Genomic DNA, 23991 nt, shown 5'->3' on the forward strand with positions numbered 1-23991 from the left:
AACAGATTCACAGCAATCTGTAAGCACTTGCCTTTCCTCCCCAAGAGGTTGGTTAGATCTAGACTCATTTCATGGTTACCTCGGTTTAATCGTCCTCTCTCTGCAGGTTCCACTTCACTGGAGGCAAAATAAATAAATATTTACATTTTCTATCTTGTGTAGATATTATATTTTTGGAGAAGCTGAGTGAGAGCCTGCTTCAGTCTGAAGTGGGTCTTTTCTTTGGCAAACTGGCTAATTGAGTTCGGCTGCTTCATTCAAACTCACAAACACCTACACATATGCGCATTATGTAAGCCCCAGATGAACTTAATGAGTCAAAATGATTTATATCCTCTGGTAAAAGATGCATTAAGCCAAATTTGAAACAAGGAAAATGTGTGTCTCTGTAGTCCCTGACAATGCTTGGAACAAAGCTGGCATTGTGACTGAAGAAGGTAAATACTGCTGAGTCTGTGAGGGGCAAAAACCAAAGTCTGTTTCCTGGTTTGCATATTTAAAGAAAATGATTTGCATCTGTACCAAAGTTTCTCGGGTTCTTCCTTCAGCTACCTGAACGACTTTATTGTTTTTAAAGTGTGAACACAACATGAACTACTTCACATTCTGCTGTGTTATGAACATAGCCTTTAGGTATTTTATTTAGATGAGATACAATTGACAAACATTAAGTACCTCAATTATGAAGTAGAACAAAAAAGAATTCATGATTTCCCAAATCAAAACAACATTTTGCTCCAATGAGAAGCTGTAGCTCAGTGGTGTCCAAAATGGGTCCTGGAGGGCCGGCGTCCTGCATGTTCTAATTCTCTCCCTTTAGTAATAACCTTCTCAGAAAGTGAGTTCTTAGACCTCTAATGAGCCATCATTTGATCCGGGTGCGTTAAGCCAGGGAGAGAACTAAAACATTCAGGATGCGGCCCTCCAGGACCCACTTTGGACACCCTGCTGCAGAATATATGTAATTGCAGTTTTGCAGCTACAAAGACCAAATAAATAATATAAATGGTCTTAACCTTGACTGTGTTGTTCTTACACATTAATATGCTATGACCTGAACTATTCATTATCAAGTCTTTTGCTGCCTTCGTTTAGCTCTTGTGCTATCTTTCAAACATTTAGTACACTTCTAAATTGATGTTTTCTGATAAATTCTAAAGTGTTAATTTACTCAGCTGTTTTGTAAACTTTCAGCAGAATAAGGTTAGACATCTGTATTGAAGTTTTTGTTATCGGCTGTGAAGAGTTCCTCAAGTAGTTAGCTGTTTATGCTCATGCTTGTGGCAATAGCTGCGTTTCTATTACAAATGTGTGCAATATTCCGCTAATGTAGAAAAAAATGATTTTTGCAATTGTGTCCAATAAAAATAAAAAATAAAATTCAAATCACACATAAATAAGTGACAGGTCATTAAAAATCATGGCAGATATTGATGTAAACGTGACATAAATTCATAATGCAGTCATGGTGCTAGAGCTTATCTATCAGTCAATCAGAGGAGACGTTGGCATTTTATTCAGGCTTTGGAGCAACAAGCCTCTTATATTTGGGAGTGGCTGCATAGGCAGAGTTTTGGGGAAATTTTGTTGCAGTTAAGAAATTAAGAAAATTAAGAACATTTATTTTTGTAATTTCAGCTTCCTCAATTCTATGGTTAATGGAAATGTATGTCTTGACATGTTTTCAGTTGTGCTGTACTCTTTTCATGTTCAGATGATTGTTTGAAGAGAGCTCTGTGTGATATTAATACTTTGGGATTTGTTTGTGTAACCTAACTCCACTTTAAACCTCTCCAGATCGTTCTCCCTGACATGTCTGCTGTTCCTTCATCTCTGTTTGTTCACTAAGAAACTGTTAGAGTACAGTTGAATTTATACCTAAAGTTTATATATTTTTATTTTTATTTAAAATAATGCAAAAATTATCTTTTTTCTTGCTATTGATCTGTTACATAAAATTCCAATAAAATAGAACCCTTTTAGGACTACCATTATAAAGGTTCACATGAGCTTATTTTAACATTTTTGGATGCTGCACAGCCATTATTTGGAGTATTTCAATAACCAATACATCAATACTATCCTTATATCCAGGTCTTTCACAATTTATTTGTTATTAAACTGTCATGTAACTTGACAAAAGTTAAAAAGCTGAAGGTATTCAAAAGTTATTGCAATAAACTGTAAAATATTTAACTTATTAATCTTCCAGGTGTATTAAATATATATTTGTATTGTTTTTGTTCAGCTGATGTTTGCTGGATGTCAGTTTTTCAGTTAATGCCGTCCTGACTGTTGTCTCACACTGAGTATTTATGGTGTAACCAGCTTAAGCCTCTCCAGCTGACCAGCAGATCCCTGTGGCTTTAAGCCCTGCCATGTAAACAGGAAGTTGTAGAAGTTCACTGGATAATCAGAGCAAGTCTCTCCTCTCAGATACTAACCTGACACTCTGTACACAAACACGATTCATCTTATCCGCTGACGACAGCAAAATAATCAAATCTGCTTCTGTTGTGACAAAAACAGCATGAATCTTTTTTTTTTCTCTACCAAATGTTCCAAGGTAACATCTTTGTTATTGTGAGCGAGTGACCCTTGACTTGAAAACAAAATAGAATGTTTTTCCTCAAGTACAGCAGAGACATCTATTTTAAGAATCCCTTGAGATCATCAAAGTACCAACATGAAGAAGAAATGCTCGCTTTAAGCGGCGTTGCAGGGAACAGAGATCCCCTCAGAGAATTATGCAACAGGTTTATGATAAAACTATGAAGGACCTTAACCCTTTCCACCCGCACCCGTTCCCTGCCTCTGCTGTAAACACTCGCTGGTATAAACACCCCTCCTCCCTCTAATGCACTTTGTAGACAGCTTAGTTGGCTTTTAGTTACACTAGCAAGTCTCATCCTATTTGATGGATTAGGTATACTTCCTGTTTGTCCTCAGAAACTTTATGTCACGCACAGATTACACAGATAGATGTGTACCTAGATACCCTGACATATCATGTGGAGATAAAGTAGACACCCTATAAACTGGAACAACATGCAAGAAATCGTCCCTCTTGTTGGGCAATTTTAAAAATCCAACACAGTTTCTGTTGATTATTTTGACTCAGGCCTACTGACTCATACTAAATGTGATAATAAACGACCTCTGATGAAGGTCAGAATCAACCAAAGAGAACCACAATTCCCTAAATTAGACTGACAACATTTAAAAAAAAAAATACTTTTAGCTATCGGTTGTCAACACAGGTACAAATTTATGAATGGCAGGTAAGAAATGTCCCATGATGACATGGTTCCTTTTGAACTCAGCCTCCTGGTTATTACACAACAGGACATCCACCCATCCAACCCTACTCCTGCTTAAACATCTGCAAGATTCACATTTTGAGTATCCCGATTGACTCAATCCAAACCAGTAGATGTTTTGTTTTTCAGCATTTTTGACATAAAAGTTTGCTCAAAACTTGTATGACAACTGAATTAAAACCTAGCTACTGAAAAGCAACATAAAATGTGCATTTGTCCTGTGATCTGTTGGTAGATCGTTTCATTTAAAGGAGAATGGGGGAAGGTTTCAAGACTGAGAACAACATTTCCACAGTATTGTGTGGCTGTTTTTATGCAGGAAGAACTGGTGCACTTTACAGTATAGATAATGCCATAAAGAAAAAACCTCAACTATTGAAGCAACATCTCAAGACAGGAGTTAGAACCAAATAGGCGTTCCAAATAACCAATGATTCCAAGCATTTCATAATTATCTCTGAAGTGGCTTAGGGAGAAAAATGTTTTTAAAGTGGCCAACGTCTTAAAATCTCAATCCACAGAAAATGAAAAGGTGAGCAATGTGGCCTCCCTGACCCAGTTAGACCAGTTTTGTCTGGAGGAATGGGCCCAAAATGACAGAAAACTATTGTGACAAACTTGTGGAAAGGCACCTAAAACATTTGCCCCAAGTCATCTTGAATAAATCTCTCTTCTTCTTTTTTTCAAATAAATATAAAAACCTTTGGTAATTCTAACTGATCTAAAATAGTTGGTTCCCCTTGTACTTATGCTGATCGACCTGGACTGGGTCAATCTGACACAGTTTTGGGGCGATATGTGGCGTAGAAGTGGAGCAGTCACCCGATGTAAGGAGGATATTAGTTTCAGGGTTCGATTAGTAACCACGGGTCCTCGCTGCATGTCTTCACTCCTTCTCTCTCTGCCTGTTTTCAGTCGAATGCACTGCAAATAAAGGCCACAACCTTTAAGACAACAACAGTTTTACACCAACATTAATGCTGTTTAAAGTAAAACAAAAAAAAACAACACAATTTTGTCATCTTTACGACTGAGGCAAACACTAAAATTCAAACCAACTTGTCAAACCTAAACTGGATTAGTTTACACTGATGACAGCTCCTTTCAACGCAACTTGTGACCAGTGAAAAACAAAGTTACTCCCAAAAATATTTCTTTAAATCTCATCTCATTGTTTCTCACTGAACCTCTGTTATGTCTGATCAGTTTATCCTCTATAGTCAAATATACTAATAAATATCAAATGAAAAACAGGCTTCTGTCAACAAACTGCATCTTCCGTGTTAATCTGAAATCTGAGGGTAATGTCACAGAGAGCCTGTGCATCTGCAGGTTGTTTGCTTTTCTTCCCTTTCCATTTGTTTAACCTGTAAAAACACCAGGTCATCAAACAATTCTGTCGTCAGCAAAAACCTTTACATGCGTGTTGTTACTTCAACATATGCTTGTTTCAAGTTCTCTGAAGACTTTTGAGTTAGTATTGCTTCAGCTATTTTTCTTCATCAAATCTTCCTCATTTGTGTCTCTACGAGTCTCTCTGTTTGAGTATGTAGATAAGTCATTACTCAGACTGAAATCTGAAATGAAATGTTCCGCTTGGAGGAACTATTGGAGCAATCTGTCTGTGAATGGCTGTTCGATAAATACCAGGTGCTAATGTGGAAAAAAAAAACCTGTTTACTCAGACGCAGGATGATGGGGGGTGAGATAATATGCAAAACGCCTGTTGAGATTCATGTCTCCGCTCTGCTTTCTCTAAACCTGCTGGGGGCCGAGAGGATCATCTGCATTAAACATCGTCTTCCTCTCATTTGATGGCATTTCTCAGATGATTTATCACAGAAGTTAGGCTATATGTGGCAAAGCAGTAGTTCAGCTGGCCTTTTAGTCTTAGTTTTAGTAGAATTGCTTTCTTGCCTCTTCAAAAACAATTGTTTTTTTAAATTTAAAATTATATTTTAAGCTTAAGATATGTTTATTTTGTACTAATCCAAGAAAGTGTTAAAGATAAAGGCAAAAGCTAACAAAGCTCTACTAAGAGCTAAATGCATTAACAGTGAAAATTGCAACACATAAAGTATGAAAAAAATGTAACTTTTTGAGAAAATACTCATAAAACATACCTGTAAAACTTCTTATATGGCTGTAGTTAGTGGCATATCTTTCTTTAGAACAAGTAACATATCAGAAGGGCAAGAATTATAGAATCAGGTTGTATTTATAAAATTAAATTTTATAAGAATGCAACTTACTAATATTGACTATTTTTTGGTTCATGAGTCCATTTTTCTCAAACAGTACTGAGTGATTGCATATTTTTGCCCTGTGATTGGAAAAAATTATACTAATTTCAAAAGTGTTAATTTCTTGAAAAGGTAATTTTACAAATGGATGCTCAGAATAAATAATATGAACTGTCATTTTTTTGTTGAATTTTTTTTAAGGTTTCCCAGGGGTTTTATGTTGTTTTAAAGGCTCAGTGTGATGCATGTGCTGACATCTACTGGTAAAATAAAAAACTGCAACCAACTGGAATTTTGTCATCCTGACACTCTTACATGAAAAGGGTGTCTCTTCAAAATTTTAAAACATTGTGAAGGTACAAATGAAGCCTTAGGAATCACGCCATCCAACCTTTTGCTTCCTGGATGCTTAATGCAGTGAAGCTGAATAATAAAATATATGACCTCGATGGTTGTTTTCCATACTCCTCAGGTCCCAGACGCTGCCGTTTTTACCCACATAGAGGCTGCTCTGTGTAAAAGCTGCTGTCATGGCTATTGTCGAGGCTCCACAGAGTATATTATGCCTTCAAGTCCTGCATCTGTAGTACCAATCCCAACTGTTTTCAAACACAGAGAACAAAGGCTCTCCTTTGTGCAAACTCCAAAATCTGGGGTATTATATGTCCCGTTGCTCCTGTGTCTGTTCTGATCTAAAAATGGTTCGCTTCAGTATAAAGAAGCCAAGACAGGATTTAATGGTTTTAAATGATGTCTCTTAGTAGCAGATTCCAGGAGCAGGAGGTATTGTCAAGCCAGTGCTGTAGTAGGCACCCACTGAAGCTGAGATACTCAGGTCTGGAGGGATTGAAGAGAAGGTTTGGATAGGAGGGAAAATAGGAATATGCTATACAGAGCCTATTCAAGGGTGGACAGGGCCTGAGGCAGAATGTGATATGGGGCCTGATTCAAGTTGAGTTCACTGTGAGCTAACCACTACAGCACTATTCATGTCATAAGCTTTCAATGTCTGGTCATTCTTTGCATTTACTACAGACTGTTAGATAGCTGGAAATTACATATTAAAGGGAATAGTTTTTAGATTCTTCATGTCTTCCATTGTAATTTCAAACTGCAGCTTGGACTGAAGAGTACATTTAGTAATATGAGTTCAAAATGTCATATTTAATTTGTTACTAGCCTGAAAACAGAGTCAATGTGAATAGTAGAGAAAAAAAAGCCTCCATATTTCCTTCCAGGTACTGGAGTCCCATTATACATGTTCACAGAGGCAGCGACTGTGTCGACTTTGGCTGTGTTTCTGTTCAGTTTACGCCTCCATCTGCAGCACCTCTCAGCTGTGACAGCATAACAACAACAAGAAGCTGTTTTATAAAGCTGCTCAGAGGTGAGGTAAGTGGAAAAACAGAAAACCTACATAGTAGCTGCCGGTAACACTAACACAGCTTCTACTCAGTCTTTAAAAAAAAAAGCAAACCTGCTGCCTTCTTGATAGTTTACTCATGAGTACTCAGAGTGGTTGTTGCTTACACACATTTTTCATTTTTTCTTCATTACTTGCAGAGTGAATCAGAATCTGCCGCTTGGTATTAAACACAGTCATCTTATGTATCTGTAGAAGGTCATAAGTCTTTGAAGAGGCTCCGTTCAGCTTGGCTCCTAACGTTTTGAGGAAACTGCTCTGGAACAAGCTCAAACATCTCCACTTTGTTTGTCCTTGCCACATTTTTCAGAGAATCCTAACAGTAGCTTGTCCAGCTCTCGTAAAGCAGCTCCGTGAAAACTTCCAGAGTGCCCCTGTGTTCCAGCTTGAAGGCCTCATTTATATTTGCCCAAAGTTTCCCTGAGCTAAGCCTGCCTGACCTATTACCCAAAGTCCCACAAAACATGGTTTGTTCAAGTCCTTTTAAAAACAAGTTTTCGTCAGATGTTGTTCCTTATTTCTTTCCACAAAGTCATAAAAATAGTGTTTAGAAAGAGTTGGTCTGGGTGGGAGGTGCACTCTAATGACATCAGGATCTCCTTGTTCTTGTCCAGTGCCACTGTGGAGTAAAGTGCTGGGAGCCAATTAAAACTGAAATCATTTATGGTTGAATGAATTTCAATGGAAAAGCTTCCACATTGCTTTAAACACTCCAATGTCATTTTCTGTAACCATTGCCTGCTTCAGAAAGCCTCCTAAGGCAACCTGATAACATCTCCCACTTGCTCCCACTAGGCATTTAAATTCTGTTCAGGACTGCAAAAGCACTAACATGGGGTGCTAATATAAAATGCTGAGTCAAGATGCCAACATGACAAACCAGATTGATCACTGTCTTTGGTCAAATTTTCATTTCCACATGGCAAATATAAAGACAAGTTTTCAAAGGGCTTGGTTTGTCTTACACAATGTAGTGGCAAAATGAACAGCATCTGAAAATATAACAAAAGTTGCAGTTTTGGTCAGAGTCTTCCAGACTAACAGATGTGAAAACATTCTTTTAAAAAACAGCACTGATGTTGTTTCCTGTGACAACAGACTGAAGCTGATTGTGGAGGTGCAGGAACCTGGTGTATTTAAAGGGAAATTCTGATGAAACTCTGCAGATGTGATACCTTAGTACCTTTGGTATAAACATCGTGGCAGGATGGACATCTGGAGCACACCTATTTTTTGAGAGGACAGAAATGTCATTATTACCTTTATGCGATACTTTCTGCATTTTCCACATACATCGTTACTCCACGACCTCTAACCCGGCCTCTTTTACAATTTCTAAGGAATCTCACTTTTAATTCGAAATCTTTTAATAAGTAAATGTAAAAATAATAATAATAAAATATTTCTTAGCACTTTACCTGATAAACTCCCCCAGCGTGGACAATGTAGTAGCTGCAGATGAAAGGATATATTTCATGTGGAAATCATAATTTCAATATGTAACAGTTCAATAGTTTTATTTGAGCTGTGATGCTACAAACGTACAGCTGCTTCTGACTGCAAAGCGACGTTACTTACTGTGAAACATGACTTTATTTTCTCGGTGTCCAACATCTCTGTGACGTTCTCAGTAGTAGATGCTGTCTGTATGATCTGTCGACTGGTTCCAATAGATCTGAATGCGGTTTAGGTTTTCACTGGGGTATTCAACTAACTGCTTTTTCCATACTTTTTGGCACAACCGAGACAGCTGTGTCACTTTTACATTAGGTTGCTTTCATACTAATAACTTAGCATAGTTTAAATTTTTTTGTCTTTGCAACCTTTCTTTGCTAAATGTGGTTATATTGAGGACGAGGTGATCATTTCTCATCTTTGCCTTTGTAGTGACATGTCTTTGTAGTGTTTTTAGTGACTGCAGTTTTTTGGTGACTCTATTGTGATTTTACACCATTTTCTTGTCATCATGAGTTGTTTTTGTGTCTCTTTTTTGAAGTCTTGACATAAAAAAAACATAAAGTGGAACTTGGAAGACAAAGATGCGCCTGTTTCCTGGCAATTCAATGCATATGTGACATTTCTACAGTTTTCTAAGTTTGCTATGAATATAGTGAAATGGCCTCTCTCTGATGTAGTGGGAGATAATCAGGACAAGGACCAAGATGATGATAAAAGCACCACAGTGGATCATCCATCTCCATGTCATTTGTTGCCTTACAAAAGTATTTATAGTCTTGTTTTCACATTAGCTTCATTTCCATTACAAGTATACATAAAACTTTTTTTGATATTCTGCTCATTTTGAAAAAGCACAATTTCACAATTGTATTGTTTCCTTTACATAAGAAATGTAATTAAAATCACGTTAATAAGCTTGTTTAAGTCACGTCATTAAAAACTATGGCAACTATGGATGCAAATACTTACATAAGATATATTGATATTTCAGCACTAGAGCTCATCTTCTTTCAGCCACCAAAGGAGACATTGGCGTTTGAGCTCTTTGTTCTTGGGATTGACCTCACACTCTGCATGTTTGGAAAATTGAAGTTGGTGGTTTCGTAGAAGGTCAACAAATTTAACACTTGACAGACAAGCTCTGCCTTTGATGAACTGTGTGATGCAGTGAAAGCTCTTGTGGAACCATCTGCATGTTGTCCCACAAGGTCAATACCTACAAATAAGTGTGTCACTGTTGCTGTATAACAAACTGGTGGTTCTCGCCTGATTCATAAAGTTTTTCCATTGAAATACACCAATTTCAATTTGGCTGAAAAACCGCATCAAATTATGTGAGCTTTTTCAAAATTGTTGTGTTTCCAGTAAGTGAATTTATTTTTATAATTCCAATTTGTGCAAGTTTATTGTCGATGAAAACACATCATAACAAAATTAATCAAAAGCTATCATATAGTACAATGATTCCCACATCAAGTTTCTTTGTGGGGTTGATGTGTACTCTATTTCTTCATTTTTGCGTTTTGTTCACAAAGTTCAAAATTGGTTTCTTTGACCGTAGCACCTTATTCCACTTTTGCTGCGTCTTCTCAAACAAAACTTCTTATTGCTTTTCCTCCACTACAGATTTCTTTCTGGCACTCTTCAATTAAGGCTAGATTTGTGGAGAGGTTAGAGTCTCTTGGTTGCTTCTGATTACTGCTCTCCTTACCTGGACTGTCAGTTTAGGTGGATGGCCACGTCTCTGTAGGTTTGCAGCAGCACCTTACTCTTTCCATCTTTAGATGATGGATTTCACAGAGGTCTGTGACCTCTCTGCTGTGTTTCTTGGTCTTCATGGTGCTGTTTGTTAGCTAATGTTCTCTAACAAACCTGAGGCTTTATATTGAGACTCAGCCTACTCTACCTTACCTGTCCTGTTGCTTACACACATTATTTGGCTTCCCCCAGCTCACCTTTCCTGTTCCTACTGTCACCACAGATCACAGCATCGTCTGACAAACCAGCTCCATGGGGACTCCTGGCAGACCTCATGTGTCAACCTGTCCATCACCAACCCCCAGGGTGACGGACAGCTGATGAAAAGAGACAGGAAATATTTCAACTCCATATCTTGTTTTAGTTTGTCAAGTTGATGACCACTTAAAACTCTCTAAGACCATTGAGCTCACAAAAGTTTGTACCAGAAATCTTGGCAGCATAAACCCAAGCCGGTTTGGCAGTAAACTCAAAGCTGCTCAAACAAGATCGCCATTTCCCTAACATTTTTCTATAAGTTCATGGCTAACAGAGCTTTTCCTATGTGAAAAGTATTTATTTCCAAAGCGGATTTAGTTTACTTTGTACCCATGTCTAACTTCCTGTCTCATTCATTACATTCTTGTGAAATTACTGTGTAGTTCCAACCAAGGCAGACCCCAGGCTGGACAGACAGAGATGCAGTTGCTAGGAATCGCTAGTGGTCTGCATTAATGTGTTCTGATTTCTGGGTACATTTTCCAACTTGATTTTCTGTTGAATCGGATGCCAATCAGTTGAATCAGTGTGTGTTGGCCCTAAGGCTCATCTTGTCCATAATTTTTATTTCTGATTCCTGAATTAAGTTGTCAAATGCTTCCTTCCATTTTTATACAGATGATTCTGTCATTTACAGGCATTTGAATCTCTACAGTCCACTTTTGATGCAGTAAAAATTTGTCTCAAACAATTCAAACCGAGTTTAAATGCTGAACAATTTGATATAAAACGTGTTTCAAATTCATTAATTCTTTCTGAGAACATTCAATTAACATGAGTTGCCCCAATTAAAACTGTCAAGCTATGAGCCAAGTAGGACACAATTATATATATATATATATATATATATATATATATATATATATATATATATATATATATATATATATATATATATATAGGCTCTTTAATCTGAAATCCACATTGAACATTGTGTGCAGGGTGATAAAATCAACAAATACAACATAAAATAATCATGTTACAGTTGAGACCAGCAGTTTACAAACACCAAATAAATACTTTTTTTCTTACTGTTAACTTTCTTAACTTTCAAATTCATTCAGAGTGAATTAGAATTACCAAAATATTAAAATATTTTTGATTTGCTGAATACCACAGTCATGAGAGAAGTAATATGTTAGAGTTAGCAATATCTATCAACTATAATTTATTATTTATCAATATCATTAAAATCAAAACCTATATTTCATCAGTATTTGGTAGCATTGCTTTTACATTTTGGGTTTCCATCCAAAAGATTCTCACAATACTTCATATTTTGAAGATGTTTATAAATAAACCTGTGACATATTCTGTCATTATTGTAGCACTTGGCAAATAGAAATAATTTTGGTAATGCTAACAGAACTAAAACAAGAGAACTTTGGTCTGATTTGACTTCATGAAGTGAGAAAAACGTGTGTTAATTTGGTGTTTGTAAACCTCTGGTTCCAACTGCAAGAGTAATCACAAACCTTATATTAAAACACAGCAAGATATTCATCAAAACATTTTTTTCCTAATCTCTACATTCTTCTTATCGGACATTCTTCTAAAGATCTCAACACACATTTATAGAGTAATTTGCAAAAAAAAAAATATTTCTACTCCTTATGAATCACATTTTGCCATTTTTTAGCTGCTTGTTCATCACACATAAACCCAATAAAGGTTTGTTGTCGTAAGGTGAGTTAAGATTAGTTAAACTTTCTGCAAGAGAGTGGTTATGTCTTCCCGAAACACAGATACAGACTGCTCTCTACTTTAAGCAAATGAGTGAAAAGGTTTCTTGTCACAGACATATATATACACAAATAAACGTTACATCTTCCTTTCAGTCAAAGAGACAGAAATCTCAGCCAGGCTTTAAAAATCCTCTGAATCAGGGGTCTGCAACCTTTACAACCCAAAGAGACATTTTTACCCGGCTAAATAAAACTTCTTTACAAATGTTAAATTACCTAAAAAAAAGAAAAGAAAATGTACAATTTCTTATCTGTTACAATAAATTTGTCATCATACTTAAAGAACCATTTTACTTCTATTTTTAGGTGTTAAGATAAAGAAATTCAAACTTTTACATTTTCTTTTATGGGATATAGAGATTTATGAAAAATGATGTCAACCCCGCCCAGAAAGCTTTCAACAAGAAAAATGTATCTAAAAAAAACAGATACTTGTAAAGTCAGAAAATCAATGTAGTTATTACATGAAGAACAGACAAACAGCAAAAACCTATTTGTTATTACATTGATTAGATATAAACATCCCTTTATTGTGTCATTCTTATGAAAAAATTCACATTTTTCATAACTATAATCTTCAATTAATGAAAACTGTAAAAACCGGAGGTGCAGCATCAGATGTCAAGAAATTTGAAAACAAGATGATTAAATGCAAAGCAATATTTTTTATTTTTGGAGCAAAAAAGACAAATAAGTTGTAAGCAGTTTTTCATTGTTAATTTTATTTCTATATATTATATAAATATTGTGGCAAGATTTTAAGGCTATATTTTCCAACCCCCTCTCCTCAGGCTGCCATCTTATCGTGGTGGAGGGGTTTGAGTGTCCCAATGATCCTAGGAGCTATGCTGTCTGGGGCTTTATGCCCCTGGTAGGGTCACCCAAGGCAGACAGGTCCTAGGTGAGGAACCAAACAAAGTGCAGTTTGGAGGGAGCTGGAAGAAGAGGCTGGGGGAGAGGGAAGTCTGGGCCTCCCTTCTGAAGCTGCTGCCCCCGCGACCCGACCCCGGATAAGCGAAAGAAGATGGATGGATGGATGGATGGATGGATGGATGGATGGATGGATGGATGGATGGATGGATGGATGGATGGATGGATGGATGGATGGATGGATGGATGGATGGATGGATGGATGGATGGATGGATTTTCCAACCCTAATATCTATATCTAAGTCTTACCAAGTATTTTTGGTCTTTAGAGTTAATATCTTAGTACACTTAAACTAAAATAAAACTAACTTACAAGTATTTTTTCAGTGTATTAGTTGGCTTTAAGTTAATAATTCCATAAAAAGTACTAGTTCCACAGGAAGATTGTTTTCACCAAGGCATTTTTCCATGTTATCAATTAAGATGTTTACCAATGGAACTAGTACTTTAAAATAAATAAATAAATAAATAAAATATACGGAATTACTCATTTTAAAAAGCTCATATATCTAGTTGAAAAGTAACTTGTAAGTTAATTTTGTCTTATTTCAAGTGTACTAAAATATTACACAAAATAGTAATATTTTGTGTTTTGTATTGTGGAAGGTTCAATGGACCATTTTTGGCTCTGGCGCCGCAGGTTGCAGACCCCTGCTCTAAATTCATCGGCATTCAACAGAATCCACATTTTTGTTTTCTTGATCCTTCAAGATATGTGTAAAAAGAAATACACATAATTTCACCGGATTCTGTAAAACATAGATCAGATGTGAAATCTACACACGAATGTTTCCAAAGACACAGAAAAAATGCATATATTTGTTTTGAAGTGGAGGGGTGTGTAATGTTTACTGGTACACTATTATGCATTTCCCCCTCCACCCAACATGCAAAAAGAAACGTTTATTTTTTTTAATATATATATAGATATATAAAAAGGTTCACGTATTTACAAAGCACAAACAGAACACGTCTCTACACCACGTGACGCAGACGCATCGCACACAGACGGTTTGCATTTCTAGGTCTGTTATTTCTACGCAGTCCTCGGTCATTGTTGAATTTGGCTGGATGTGTACATCATGCACGCGCCTCAGAGTAACGGAGGGGAGGAGTGGGGGGGCTGTACAGCAGCTCATGCATAATATAGATAGAGGTCCAGCTATACAGGAGGGTGAGCACTAGGTGGCAGCCTTTTCCCACTTTGTGAGCCGCTCTGAAAGGAGCAGGACATGCATAAGGCAAACACTACGCTAGGAGTCGGTCATATTGCTTTTCATAGAGTGTGCATTGATCCTAGATTAGCATCGTTTTAGGGTTTAAATGTGCATACTTTCTTTTTTTAAACTAATGAAGGGACAGAACTGCTGCTGGAACAAGATAAACACTTTCTCTCCACCTCACACCGTCCTTGAACATACCTGCGTCTTGTCTCCTCTCTTCCCTCCCCCTGGCTCTTTTCCTTCCTTCCTCTCTCCTCCTCCTCTCCACAGGACAGCTGGAGAGTCTGGCATTTCTCTAACAGCAGGGGGGGGGATCTGCACCCAGCCTCGGCCCACGCTGGGCAGAGAGACGGGTGGGTGTGGCGTCGCAGACAGAGGCGTGAGTGTCAGTGTGTGTACTTGTGTGTGAGGCTAATGCATCGTCTGACCCGACCCTGGAACCGCCAGCGCTCGTCTGCATCCGTCACAGCAGTGACTCGGACTAAATGCTCCGGAGTACAAGTCGCTCCGTTCGTGACTCTAGGTGAAAACGTCTCACATGACACCACTTACTGTACCTCTCACTCACCAAGGGCCCCAAATGATTTAGTTTAGATTAAAACCAATCTGGGCTGCTAATTGGAGAAAATGAGGCAGAATGTCAACCTTCTGCAAGAGAGGTCTCCGAAAAATATAAATGACAGGAGTTGGACGCAAACACTAATGGTGTGTTCACACCAGCCAAAAGTGTTCAAAAGCTGACTGACTTGAAGGAAACCTGACCAATCTGGCAACACTGGATACGGACAACAAAGGGAAATCTTGTCCGCTTAAAAACCTCCGTCTGTTTGAATTGAACGCCGAGCAGACAGCCTCCCAAAGAAGGAAGTGGATGAAAGCGCAGGGCATTCTGGGTAAATTTTGGGTAAAAACAACCTAAATGTCTAGCACTAGAGGAAGAAATTAACTTGTGGTCTTTGACTAAAAACAAAAGAGAAATCCTACAACCGCTAAAATCAGACACCACTCCATTTCTTTACATTTTGAGAAGATTGAAATTGTCATGTCTTCTTTGGACGTTTTCGTGTCGTTTCCTTCTGTGGTTCTTGAAGTAGCGCCACCACAGGAGAGGAAGGGAACAGGTTTTTCAAACAGTTTGGAATGTTTGACAAAGTGCAGTGTAAAAGGGAACAACAACAGCTGAAAATCTAAAATATTTCTGTTGTGGTCGCCAATAGAACAGAGTCTACCGGACTATCAGGTGGGAAAACATCCTAAACATCCAGCTCTGAATGTTCCAGAAGGTTCCAGTCAGGGGGTCTGTCCCAATGCTCTTTAGTAATGTAACCGAATATTAAGAGGAGGGAGAGGAACAGATGAGTTACAGCAGCAGGTGAGTGGAGGATGAGCGCCCGCTGTGCTGAGGGGAGGCGTCTGTTTAGACTCTGGGTGAGAGAGCAGCAGGTTGACTCTTCCTTCTTTTTAAAGAGGCAAAAAAATGGAGGATAAGAAAAGCAAGAGGAGGGGAATAAAAGGACACAGACAGCGGCGGGGAAGATGGTGGGGATTGTGTGGGTCAGATGTGCCGGTGCAGCGCCGGTAGAGGGGAGGAGGAGAGAGCCGGTCGCGGTTCGATTCCTCGGCTCTTCATGAACGACAGCAGCTGGTCAGGGATCTCGGCCAGGACGTCTTTGGCCAGCCGGGCCATGCTGAGTACCTGGTTACCGGACCTGTCGATGTAGTCTCTGAACGGAACGAACTAGAAGCAGGAAAGAAAACAAAATCTGTGGCAAATATCACTCCTTGTCACGCTACAACCATGGATTTCATGGTATTTCATCAGAATTTTAATGACAGATCAACACAGAACAGAGCTGTTTGGCTGAGCTGCAGAGGAGAGGCGGTGTCTCTGATCTGTCCTTGATGTGGGACACAGGAGACCAAACCAGGTTCAGAAGTGTGGACCACAACCACTAAATTGAACTGGTAAAAATCTGTAGTGTGCAATTTTGTTGACAGACTTCACAATCCATGTTATTGATGTTTTTGGTTGTGTTTTATTTTGGATAGTTAAAATATCTTCCAGGTCTTTAGGTAAGTGTTCTTCACAAAAATTAACATGTATTGGTCTTTGAGAGGAGCCCTTGCATTATTATACCATTATCGATATATTATTTCAAAATGGTCTCAATACAACCTTATTATTTTAACCATATTAACCATAACAGTTACTGGGACAATTTATCGTGCATCATAATGTGTTATTGCAACAGGCTTAGCAATACATTTTGGTTATCAGCCACAACAGCAGGATTATTATTGGATATTGATATTATTATTGATATCGGCCTATATTTTCACATTTTTGCATTCCTAATCTAAACCATTCCATTGTATCTCTGTTTGTTTTTGTCTCAGTTCATTCCCCATCCAGCTTCTCTGTCTCTGCTGATGAAAAACATTCCCACATCATGATTCCACATGAAACCACTACCATGTTTCACCAAAGGGTTGGCTTTTTCAATTCAATTTAAAAATACTTTATTGATACCAACGGGAAATTAAACCAAAGGTCATGTACTGAGTTGTGTTACATCACAAACACAGTTTTACATTTAGATTTTACATTTTACTTTTGGTCTCTTTTAGGTTTTAATTTTCCAGCATATTTCTTCTGATTGGAAGTAATACTAATGTTTTGGAGTTGCCCGGCCCTAAAAAGTCTGGGAGAATATCTACGGAAGAAGCTAGCATGAAAAAAACACAACTTCTGTTTCCAATCAGAAACAAAATTCAAGAAAGAATAAAAATCATTCAAATTTAGATTAAATGCTTCATGTTTCACTTTCCACGAAAGTCAGATGCAAGACATTCCTTATTATTTACAAATACACTCCATTTTGTGTTGGTCCGTCACACAAAATCCCCCCCAAAAAAAGCATTCAAGTTTGTTATTTTATCAAGGATTGTGATCATCGTTACAAGCATTTAATCAGCTGCGGACAATAAAGACTGAAGGACATATGTTTCAAGTAATGCTCTTATATTTTTTTTAGGCAGATGACATTTTAAAAAGAAGCAATTTTCACTCAACCAGGCGGTTATTTCTGTAGGACTATAAAGAAAGCCTGGAATAATAAACGTGAGGGTTTGAAAAAAGATGCTGATGTCTGACAATAAGCAAAAGGAGATAAGAGATGAGAACGAAAGAACGGAGACGTGGAGATGAATTTAGACTGATAAAGAAGCACTAAGGAAAGCTTCCAGCAGATAAACCAGATGTATAAATAGCCAGCTGTATGAAGTCGTTTGACACCACTGATGTCTCTAGGGTTGCATAATCGTCTGAATGTTGAATATTTGTGTGTGGAGAAGGCCGACAAAGCTGCGTTTTTAGATTAGATTGCTTAAAACTGGAAGGATCTGAGCCATCACTGAACATCCAGGATGTTCAGACCAGAAAACAAAGTCAGCAAGAACGAGATGGAGCAGTGAGGTGGGATTTTTTTTATTTTATTTTTGTTCTGGAATGATAAGAAGATAACCTGTAGTGGGGTTTTTTGAGTGTCCATTAGCATGAAAATGCTTCTGCCTCCAGCCGGTCCTGAAATTATTCAAAAAAAGAAAAAAAACAAAACAAACCTAAAAAGACACCCACTGCTGTTTCTATTGTGTTATTATTCAGTTTTAAAATATTAAAGAAAAAAAAAAAAAAAGTATAGGCCAACAAAATTGATAAAGCACTACAGTTTGAAAAAATGAATAGATTTTTTACTAGGGCTGTTTATGTGAGAGAAGATTTTGGGTTTTTACTTTATCAGACTCCTCTCCTTGGGCTGACACCTTATCGTGGTGGAGGGGTTTGAGTGTCCCAATGATCCTAGGAGCTATGCTGTCTGGGGCTTTATGCCCCTGGTAGGGTCACCCAAGGCAGACAGGTCCTAGGTGAGGAACCAAACAAAGCGTAGTCCGAAGACCCCTTATGATGCACAACAACCTTGGATTTAGCGTTCCCTCGCCCGGACGCAGGTCACCGGGGCCCCACTCTGGAGCCAGGCCTGGAGGTGGGGCACGATGGCCTGGTGGCCGGGCTTTTACCCACGGAGCCCGGCCGGGATCAGCCCGAAGAGGAGACGTGGGTCCCCCTTCCGATGGGCTCACAACCTGTTGGAGGGGCCAAAGGTGTCGGGTGCTATGTGCTATGGGCGGCAGCCGAGGGAGGGGACCCTGGCAGTCTGATCCTCAGCTGCAGAAGCTGGCTCTTGGGACGTGGAATGTCACCTCTCTGGTGGGGAAGGAGCCGGAGCTAGTGTGCGAGGCTGAGGGGGGTAGAAATAGTTGGCCTCACCTCGACACATGGCTCTGGTTCTGGAACCAGTCTCCTTGAGAGGGGCTGGACGTACTTCCACTCTGGAGTTGCCCATGGTGAGAGGCGCCGGGCTGGAGTGGGCATACTTGTTGCCCCCCATCTGGGCGCCTGTATGTTGGGGTTCACCCCGGTGAACGAGAGGGTAGCCTCCCTCCACCTATGGGTGGGGTGACGGGTTCTGACTGTTGTTTGTGCTTACGGGCCAAACAGCAGTTCAGATTACCCACCCTTCTTGGAGTCCTTAGAGAGGGTACTTGAGAGTGCCCATCCTGGGGACTCCCTTGTTCTACTGGGGGACTTCAATGCTCAAGTGGGCAATGACAGTGAGACCTGGAGAGGCGTGGTTGGGAGGAATGCCCCCCCCGATCTGAACTCGAGTGGTGTTCTGTTGTTGGACTTCTGTACATCTGGTGGAGTCCCCTGTGAGACGGAGCTTCAACTCTCATTTCTGGCAGAACTTCGAACACGTTCCGGGGGAGGTGGGGACATTGAGTCTGAGTGGACCATGTTCCGTGCCTCCATTGCTGAGACGGCCTATCGGAGCTGCGGCCGCAAGGTTGTGGGTGCCTGTTGCTTGCAGCAACCCTCAAACCCGTTGGTGGACACCTTCGGTGAGGGATGCTGTCAAGCTGAAGAAGGAGTCCTATCGGGCCTTTTTGGCCTGTGGGACTCCAGAAACAGCTGATGGGTACCGGCGGGCGAAACGGCATGCGGCTCGGGTTGTCGCTGAGTCAAAAACTCGGGCGTGGGAGGAGTTTGGAGAGGCCATGGAGACAGACTTCCGTATGGTTTCGAGGCAATTCTGGTCCACCATCCGGTGTCTCAGGAGGGGAAAGCAGTGCAGCACCAAAATTGTTTATAGTGGGGATGGTGTGCTGCTGACCTCAACTTGGGACGTTGTGGGCCGGTGGGCGGAATACTTCGAAGACCTCCTCAATCCCACCAACATGCCTTCTGTTGGGCTCTCCAATCTCTGGGGACGAGGTCGCCGAGGTGGTCAAAAAGCTCCTCGGTGGCAGGGCCCCGGGGCTGGATGAGATCCGCCCGGAGTTCCTTAAGGCTCTGGATGTTGCAGGGTTGTGTTGGCTCACGCGACTCTGCAATATCGCATGGACATCAGGGGCAGCTCCCCTGGATTGGCAGACTGAGGTGGTGGTCCCCCTGTTTAAAAAGGGGGACCAGAGGGTGTGCTCCAATTACAGGGGGATCACACTCTTAAGTCTCCCTGGTAAGGTCTATTCAGGGGTCCTGGAGATCAGGGTCCATCGGATAGTTGAACCTCTGATTCAGGAAGAGCAGTGTGGTTTTCGTCCTGGTCGTGGAACACTGGACCAGCTCTACACCCTCAGCAGGGTCCTGGAGGGTGCATGGGAGTTCGCCCAACCAGTCTACATGTGTTTTGTGGACTTGGAGAAGGCGTTCGACCGTGACTCTCAGGAGGCCCTGTAGTGGGTACTCCGGGAGTATGGGGTACCGGGCTCTTTGATATGGACTGTCAGGTCCCTGTATGACCGGTGTCAGAGTCTGGTCCGCATTGCCGGCAGTAAGTCGGGCTCGTTTTCGGTGAGAGTTGGACTCCGCCAAGGCTGCCCTTTGTCACCGATTCTGTTCATTACTTTTATGGACAGAATTTCTAGGCGCAGCCGAGGTGTTGAGGGGATCCGTTTAGGTGGCCTTAGGATCGCATCTCTGCTTTTTGCGGATGATGTGGTCCTGTTGGCTTCATCGGAACGTGATCTGCAACTCTCATTGGAGCGGTTCGCAGCCGAGTGTGAAGCGGCCGGGATGAGGCTCAGTGCCTCCAAATCTGAGGCCATGGTCTTGAGCCGGAAAAGTGTAGAGTGCCTTGTCCGGGTGAGGGGGGTCGTCCTGCCTCAAGTGGAGGAGTTTAAGTATCTGGGGATCTTGTTCACGAATGAGGGAAGGGAGCGGGAGATCGACAGGCAAAGCTCTCGATTTACCGGTCGATCTACGTTCCCACCCTCATCTATGATTTCAATAGATAATTAATCATGATTCATTTGATTAATTGTTTCAGCCCTATTACATTTTGTGCTATTCAAATGAAAAATCTAATCAAATCTGTAAAGAAGCTTCAATAACCTTGCTCTCAGTGTACACATCGTAATCTAATACTTGTAGGATAAATGTATAAAGATCTGAGTCAGGAGAAGTGCCATTCATGCACACTCATAAAATGAAGTTGTGTGCAATCAGCTGAAACCACAGTATGTTTTATTTTGACATGAGATGGTGAGTCCAAACAGTGTCAGCCATCAGAACTGAGCCCCTGAAACATCCTGACTTCCCTACAGGGACCATTTTGGGAATGAATGAATGTGACCTTGCTTTGGAAGCTACATGAACCTGAAATGGATTCTGGTTTACTTTAAATTCAGAAATATTTCAATCTTTTACTTCATTTCAACTGAAAACCATACAGCTTAAAGTATGCGACCTGTGTGATATGAGACAGCCTGAACGTGTCAGTAAGGAGAAAAATAAAATAATGACACAGAGAGAAGGAATGTGTTTTGCTCCGTCTGTGACGCCCTTCCCTCTGAAGGCTTAATTAAGGCAAAAACGGAGGGAGAACTCTGTGCTTCTTCAAGTTGATCCTAACAGAAATTCTCTCATCAGAGAGTTGCAGTTTTTATGAAATAATAATTTCATCTGCATATTTAAAGGTCTCACAGTGCAACAACAAAAACAAGAGGGTTCATATTAAACACAATCCTTTGGGAAGCTAACTGTATCGTCGCACTTTGAGCTCACGTTACAGCAAATAAACAATTGTTTACATGAAGACCATTAAGAGAGGCCTGCGGACCACCGGTGGTCCAGGACCGCAGTTTGAGAAACACTGATCTAAAGCAGGTCAACCTCACACCGTTATTTACTGGGCCTGTTCTAGCTATTACTTCAAATTGAAGCTGAATATTTTAAACTGTACTATTTTAATCTCTACTAGAACCTATAAATATTTATATGATATTGTTAGGTAAATTGTATTATTATCAACTATTTGTTATACTTTTATAATGTTCTTACCTTATGTACTCTTATTTCTTTAGTCATCTCTTTTAAGAAATGTTCCTGTATCACTTCTGATCATTTCTGATTTCATTCATTCTGATTTCCTTTCTCAGAGGGCCTCTCTGAAGAACAGCAGTGACAGCAGCTCTTCACAGAACGCCCTGCTTTTGACCTCTTAGATAGCTGTAAAACCATCGCCGTGAAGATGTACAACTTGCTCTGTTTGACCCCGTTCAGGAACTGGAGAATCTAGGTTAAGATAGATTGTGTTGTTAGTTATTGACAATCATTGGCGCTGTAACTGTGTGATGAAGTGTTTTTCCCCTCCTCCCTTTAGAGTTACAGTGCTCTCTGTGATTAGGGATCCTAAAGACAATAAAAAGAGAGGGGCAGGCAAATGTGCGTTCAGAGCAGTAGGAGCACATCACTGTCTGTTCTCCTCGGGAGTATTCAGAATCTAACTTTCTCTTGTCTTTCCTGTGTTATTTAATCTGTGTTAATAGGTGTCAACTCTGACAGATATATTCACATATATATTATAATATTTTGTAAGCAATAAATCTAAACTTTAATCACTCGCCTGTTCTTAGTTTGACAGTGCAGTGTGAAAGGTGAAAAGTGTGAAAATATATTTAATTTTTCCTTGTCCTTACACATGAATTTCCGTCAAGAAATGTATATATTTTCTTTTTCATCTCCCCTAATCATGCGCTTTTGTCAAGAAAAGTATATATTTTGTTTTCTTTTCTTTATACAAGCCCTCCTTTTGTCATTGCCTCCTCTCCTTTTTCTGCTTGCCCTTTTGTTGCTTCTAAGTTTGCATCGTTATGTTACTGAGGAGAGCTGCCTTCCATGTCCAGCTACTCAACTATTGGTCAATAGAGCTTTGGAACTAACGTCACTGCGTCAGACGTTGTGGGGCGTTTACATCTTGCACAGTTGCTCGGTGCCATTTTTACAGGCCACAGACCAAAACAAGCTTTATCTCAGTGGATGTATTGTGTTACTGACTGCAGTGAAGTTAGCTTTGAGTTGGATATTGCATATTCCAATATCTGCCGAGCAAGCAGCGTTTAACTCAAGGTTGATCTGATTTATGAATGCTAAGTTTGGCCAGCCGTTCTCTAGCTCCTTCCTCAAGCACTCGGAGGTTCACTTACGGACTGTCAACAAATCTCTGATTCAAACACTCCTGTCAAACAAATGTTAATAAATGCCTTGCCTTGTAACCAACTTATACAAAAAAGTGGTAATTCATGCTTTTACATGAGACACACTACCCTCTATTAAAATGTCAAGTCCTATTCAATATTTTAAATAATCAGTGTGTAATTGTTGTACTGAACTCTATATATGAGGCACATGCATTTTTATTCTATTTAAACTAAATTTTTGTTACCTATTTTTTTAGTTTAAAATTAGGATTTTTCTTCAATAGCGTCATGTGACCTATTGAGTCAAAATCAGTCAAATCAAAATCAAATCAAATTTGTATAGCACATTTCAGCAGCAAGGCATTTCAAATTGCTTTATGTCATTAAAAACAAAAACACAGTCACGTAACATTGAATAAAAATTAAAAAAAAGAACATTAAAACCCGCACCCCTTTTTCTAACCCTTTAGAACTTTAGTCAAAACGCTGTATAACTGGGACTCTAACCTTTAGGACATTAGTTGAAATGCTGACTACTGGGACTCTAACCCTTATTTAGCCATAAGCAACTCTGAACAGGTGGGTTTTAACTCGAGATTTAAAGACACAGTGATTCAGCTGTTTTACAGTTTTCTGGAAGTTTGTTCCAAATTTGTGGTGCATAGAAGCTGAATGCTGCTTCTCCTCGTTTGGTTCTGGTTCTGGGGATGCAGAGCAGAACCAGAACCAGAAGATCTGAGGGGTCTAGACGGTTGGTACAGCAATAACAAATCTTTAATGTATTGTGGTGCTAAACCGTTCAGAGATTTATAAACTAACAACAGTATTTTGAAGTCTATTCTTTGAGCTACAGGGAGCCAGTGTAGGGATTTTAAAACTGGTGTTATGTGCTCTGTCTGCCTGGTTTTAGTCAGAACACAAGCAGCAGTGTTCTGGATGAGCTGCAGCTGTTTGACTGATTTATTGGACAAACCTGTGAAGACGCTGATGTAGTAATCAATGCGGCTAAAGATAAACGCATGGATGATCACGCTAGATCACGCTGAGACATTAGTCCTGGAAATGTTCTTCAGGTGATAGAAGGCCGACTTTGTG

At 39.8% G+C, this 23991-nt stretch overlaps 1 protein-coding gene and 1 long non-coding RNA gene across 2 annotated transcripts in view; one reads left to right on the forward strand and one right to left on the reverse strand.

Annotated features, from left to right (window-relative positions):
- Nucleotides 1-10989: 10989 nt before the first annotated feature.
- Nucleotides 10990-23991, reverse strand: part of LOC103466873 (copine-9) — a 101429-nt gene continuing 88427 nt past the window's right edge. Inside the window, exon 20 of the mRNA XM_008412761.3 lies at nt 10990-16096. Within this exon, the coding sequence (XP_008410983.1) occupies nt 15914-16096 (183 nt within the window). The 3' untranslated portion in view covers nt 10990-15913. The remainder of the gene's footprint in view (nt 16097-23991) is intronic.
- On the forward strand, nt 16092-22198 carry LOC103466872 (uncharacterized). Its single transcript, XR_533998.3, has 2 exons — nt 16092-16323; nt 21856-22198. It is a non-coding gene; the product is annotated as an uncharacterized LOC103466872 (long non-coding RNA).

Source organism: Poecilia reticulata, chromosome 7 (genome assembly GCF_904066995.2).
Source record: "Poecilia reticulata chromosome 7, P_reticulata-male-v2, whole genome shotgun sequence".
In the NCBI taxonomy this organism is placed as follows: Eukaryota; Metazoa; Chordata; class Actinopteri; order Cyprinodontiformes; family Poeciliidae; genus Poecilia; species Poecilia reticulata.